General features: G+C 40.7%; 1 protein-coding gene across 1 annotated transcript; it reads right to left on the reverse strand.

Moving 5' to 3' along the window:
• Nucleotides 1–812: 812 nt before the first annotated feature.
• On the reverse strand, nt 813–3,691 carry shhb (sonic hedgehog signaling molecule b). The gene is made up of 3 exons (XM_024436455.2): nt 3,255–3,691; nt 2,164–2,425; nt 813–1,789 (listed from the first exon to the last, which is right to left on the reverse strand). The coding sequence occupies exons 1-3, from the start codon at nt 3,561–3,563 to the stop codon at nt 1,113–1,115; spliced, it is 1,248 nt and encodes a 415-aa protein (XP_024292223.1). The 5' UTR covers nt 3,564–3,691; the 3' UTR covers nt 813–1,112.
• Between the last annotated feature and the right edge of the window lie 1,162 nt (nt 3,692–4,853).

Below are 4,853 nucleotides of genomic sequence, written 5' to 3' on the forward strand. Positions count from 1 at the left end.
TGGGGGTTGATGAGAATAGACTAAGCAGTTATTGATTAAGTTGTGTGATTCAGTTCTTGACATGACATCTGTTTGACCAACTGCCAAGTGTGTCAAAGTGGAGCAGTGTTATTGTGAGTAGCCTAAATTACCATGGTTGCTTAGGGAATGTAACCTAGGCCTGCACGTGGGGCCAGGGGTTGAAGAAAATAGTCAATGTCTTAATTTAAGAAAATAGTCTTAAAGTTGGGCTAAGGGCTCTCTGATTCATTCTCTCGGCTTTATTCATTCAGTATTTCAGAGCCATTATGAAAGACCAAGAAATGAAGTGAGAATATGATTGACTAAATGTAAAATAGAACTAATATCTGAAGGCCTACTCTTATATAGAACAGGTGCTTTCTTGCGGGGTCAAAGTGGTAGCTTTGATCAGATCAGATGATATAGGTGGTTCATGGCCACCAGAGGCTCCAGTTGCTCCATGGTTTGATTGAGAAGAAACAGGCACAGACATATTTCTGACAGTGCCCAATTCTGAGTGGACAGAAGTTCAGATGAATATAGTGATATTGAATTCTAAACAATTCTTAATCTGAAACGTATTTGGCAAAATAAGCCTAATGTAGGCTATTATATTAAAGACTTACAAAGTTTGTTGCACTTTCTGAATAAGTCTAATCGTTTTTAGTCTGCTATGGCATTTATGGGTTTACAACCATAAAGGCACTTCTTTCATTTAATTACTAATTTATATGTTGCTGAACCATGTCCATTTTAGAAAACGAAATGTGAGAATGTTGGCTATTTGTTCAGGTTGACATGCAGGCTACATGTTTCAGTGTATAAAAACATAATTTATTGAGGCAACACTATGTTCATCCAAGAAAATATAACAGTCAATTCACATTTGCACATAACGATCATCAACAGTTTTTTTCTCAAATGTTTAGAAATAAATTATTCACAGATTGTTCACACTATCCTAGACGACTAAATTTGACTGGTTCTTGATAGGAGGAAAACAAGAGAATAAATAAGAATATACATGTATGGCTCCAGTGCCCAAAAGTATTTCCATCTTTAAGAGCATTCATTTGTGTCTTTGAAATGGACAAATAAAAACGACTCAAGTCTCAGCTTTGGGACATTCCTAGAGGATGAAAGGAGTTTATGTCCAGCAGCAATGTCCCTATGTGGTATAGAATGTCTGAGTACCAGTGTATTCCATCTCTCTGACGTATGTCCTCGCGCTTTTTGACTAGATCTGTGAAGGACATCAACGCGTGCCCCAACCGGACTGGCGCAAAGGCCCAGTGCGCCCATTTGTGGTCCTCGATTACCGCGTAACAGCTCGCCAAAACATGGTCAACTATGATGGTCCCTTGTGAGGTTACTGGGGCATAAGATCCCTCGTATTCTTCCACGTAAATCCTTTCCACAGTGACTGCCTTCAGGTGGTCTACGGCCTCATCCACAACAAACACCTGTTGCCCAGGTTTTACATTACTGGCAAACACTGCAGTCATATCGTCATCCGTAACGTTACTGGTGATGAAGACCAGGTGAGCCGGGGTCAGTCTTAACTTTCGGTTGGGCTTCTCTGTTTCAAAAACATAAAATTCGCGTTTTGACACTGGATCTTTGTCCAAGAACATGAGGAAATCGCTGGACACAATATTTCCTTCTATGTCTGCTGCTAACACCTTGTCGCCCACCTCCAGTTCTTTTACCAGCTTGCTTCGACCATCCTCGAGGAGAACTGAGGCAGATCCAGGGAAGCAGCCACCCGACTTTGCAGCAACTGAATTTTCTGGAGAAGAGCAGACAATAAAAAGTAAATAAATAAATACTTTGGACCAAGTCACTATTGCCATACAATTCTAAATGTAAACTGAATGACCTGGACAAATATAGGGCTTACTGATCTAACAAATGGGATAGGACAGTTGACATTGCTACATGAGTCACAAGTATTGTCTTATAACTGTGTAATAACAAGGGACTGCACTAGGCCTATCGAACAAACCCTAACAAATAAATTGTTTTCTTGACATAGCAACGTGCGTAATAAACAGTGCATGAACGGTTGAGGAAGTCATTTATACTCTTTTTTCTACATTTGAAATTTACATAAGATATTATTATTATTGTTATTACTATTAATTGTTCGTTCGTTGTGTTTACCTGCTTTCACAGAACAATGAATATGGGCTTTGGATTCATAATTGACCCAGTCGAATCCTGCCTCCACCGCGAGCCGGGATAACATTCCATATTTGCTCTTATCTCTGTCAGAGGTGGTGATATCCACAGCCCTTCCTTCATAGTGTAAAGATTCTTCGAAATGGTGTCCATCCTCGTCCCAGCCTTCTGTCACGCGCAGCTTCACTCCCGGCCATTGATTCATGACTGAAATAGCCAAAGAGTTCAGTTTGTCCTTACATCTCTGAAAAGCATAAATAGATCATTGAGATGTCAGGAAACACAAGGGGTTAAATTGGAGGGTTACACACACACACACACATATACACACACACACACACACACACACACACACACACACACACACACACACACACACACACACACACACACACACACACACACACACACACACGTACACACACGTATATAGCATGCAACTAAAGACATGGCTTTATTGATTGTATATAGACGCATCTGTTCCAATATATGTTTTTATTTATGTACATTTTTCGATTTGAAAAGAAACGAATAAACATATTAGAAATGTTATAGATGGTTATGGATTATCGAGTGACGCTGCTAATCTAAATTAATTAATTATCCCTAGTCGATCTCTCTCTCCCTCTAGCTCTCTCTCTCTCTCTCACTCTGCGCTTGTGTGTGTGAAAGAGAGAGATAGAGAGGGATGGAAGGGGGGTGGGGGGGGTAGTCCATAATACAAGTTTATCATAGCCTAACATTAACTGTCTAGAACCAGCCCCTTTAATAAGTGGTAGCAGTCGTGCGCATGGCATCCATAACGACTTGTCTTAATTTTCATGCTCTGATAAGCCCAACTGGAGACACAGGGTAGAACTGTCCATAGACAAAAAGAGTCCGATATGGTGCACAGTTTGTTTGAAATTGTTTAAAATCTATATTATACATAGGTATGCATAGTAACCATAAAGGCAAATCATAAATATTGAACAACTGTCACTTCAAATTGAGCGTCATTCATTGTTCTCGTGCCAAATGATCATTCAGGACCCACAATATACATCTTCATGCGCTTTCTCACTATAGCCTACCTGTGTCATAAGTCTGTCAGCATTAGTGTTTTCCTCATCTTTGAAAATAATGTCAGGATTGTAGTTTGGTGTCAGGTCTTTAAATCTTTCAGAGTTCCTTGTGATCTTCCCTTCGTATTTGCCACTGGCCCCAAGGGTTTTCTCCGCCACGTTGGGAATGAACTGCTTGTAAGCCAAAGGCTTTAGTTTTTTCGGATGTCTTTGTTTTCCATATCCCTTGCCTGGACCACAGGCCAACCCAGCGGATGCTAGAAACAGGCAGATGAAGCCCACGAGCGCAATTCTTATCAGTATAAGCATCACGTCCATTGGATTAATTGTATTGAGGTCCCTGTTGTGTAGGCTGGCTATATCCTCTCACTTATCTCGCAGTCTCTCACACTCTACCCTGTATCAGTGTCCTCGTTTTTCTCTCTCTACTCTAGGAGGCTATCAAACGACCGCTACCAAAGCAGGTGCCGTAATGACAGTTTGATGTCGCTGCCCTCAGAGCACATTGGAGCTGTGTTACTGCTGCTGCATCAGAAAACCAGTCCAGACGCATATGAATGGGTTTCCTCCATTCTGTTCTATACTAGTGCTCTATATTAATGATAGCTCATCAATGTATATCAAATAAAGAACGTGATTGGCTCCGCTTGACAAACCGTTTTTTCTCCAGGCTATTCAAATAGCAGGTTTGACAGTGTCAATCAGCCACTTATTAACAGTAATTCCTGAAACGTTTACTTACTTTCTTTTTGAGAAATGTATATTTCAATATTTCACATGTGTCTGTATTCTCTTGTAATCATAAGAAGTGGCATGCAGGCTAGTCAAAGAAAACATTTGTTTTAGTGCTGGTCTGGAATAAATGTCTGCATACACTTTAGCTCTGCAGGACCAAGGTTGATGACCATACAATTTAAAACACATGAACTGTAGACATAATGGTCTGGATAGAAATGTCTATGCAGGTTAGTTGCACCAAGATGGTATGCATTTCAAAATACGTTAAGCTAAGGAGGGTGTGAAGTGAGGGAGACAGTAAGAGGATGCGTCCCAAAATGGCACCATATTCCCTATATAGTGCACTACTTTTGACCACAGAGCCCTGGTCAAAAGTAGTGCATTATATAAGGAATAGGGTACAACTTTTGACCAGAGTCCTGGTCAAAAGTAGTGAATTATATAAGGGAATAGGGTGGCATTTGGGACGTGGACAGAATGTTCCTCAATGGGGATTAACATGTAGGAGAGTTTATTTCTATCTCCTATTCTCTCGTCAGAGAGAAAGTTTTTTCCCCTGCTGCTGGACTGCTGTGCCTATCACCACCAGTCTTCACATGGCACGCATCTGTAGTCTAGGGCCAGCTGAAGTCTATGGGTCAGAAACTGCCCTTCCACTAATGATATCTACTAATTGCAGTGTGACAGTAGAATAAGTGAATGGGATTTCTATGATCATCTCTATGTGGTTGACATTTCAGAAGTCTTCTTGCCCCCAAGTTGAAGTGTGTGAAATAATAAGCCCCACATCATTTTCTCATATGTAGTGGATTTGTTGAACAGTGTACTTTTTGCCCCTTGTCCCATTGCTGACATTTGCTTGGTCGTGGT

Source organism: Oncorhynchus tshawytscha, linkage group LG10, assembly GCF_018296145.1.
Source record: "Oncorhynchus tshawytscha isolate Ot180627B linkage group LG10, Otsh_v2.0, whole genome shotgun sequence".
NCBI lineage: Eukaryota > Metazoa > Chordata > Actinopteri > Salmoniformes > Salmonidae > Oncorhynchus > Oncorhynchus tshawytscha.

Excerpts from the sequence above, each read along its gene's own strand:
- shhb (XM_024436455.2), bottom strand. The coding sequence starts at position 3,563 with ATGGACGTGATGCTTATACTGATAAGAATTGCGCTCGTGGGCTTCATC. Across the intron at positions 2,426-3,254 it reads CTGACAGACTTATGACACAG|AGATGTAAGGACAAACTGAA; the intron begins GTAGGCTATAGT and ends TATGCTTTTCAG. Across the intron at positions 1,790-2,163 it reads TCATTGTTCTGTGAAAGCAG|AAAATTCAGTTGCTGCAAAG; the intron begins GTAAACACAACG and ends GCTCTTCTCCAG.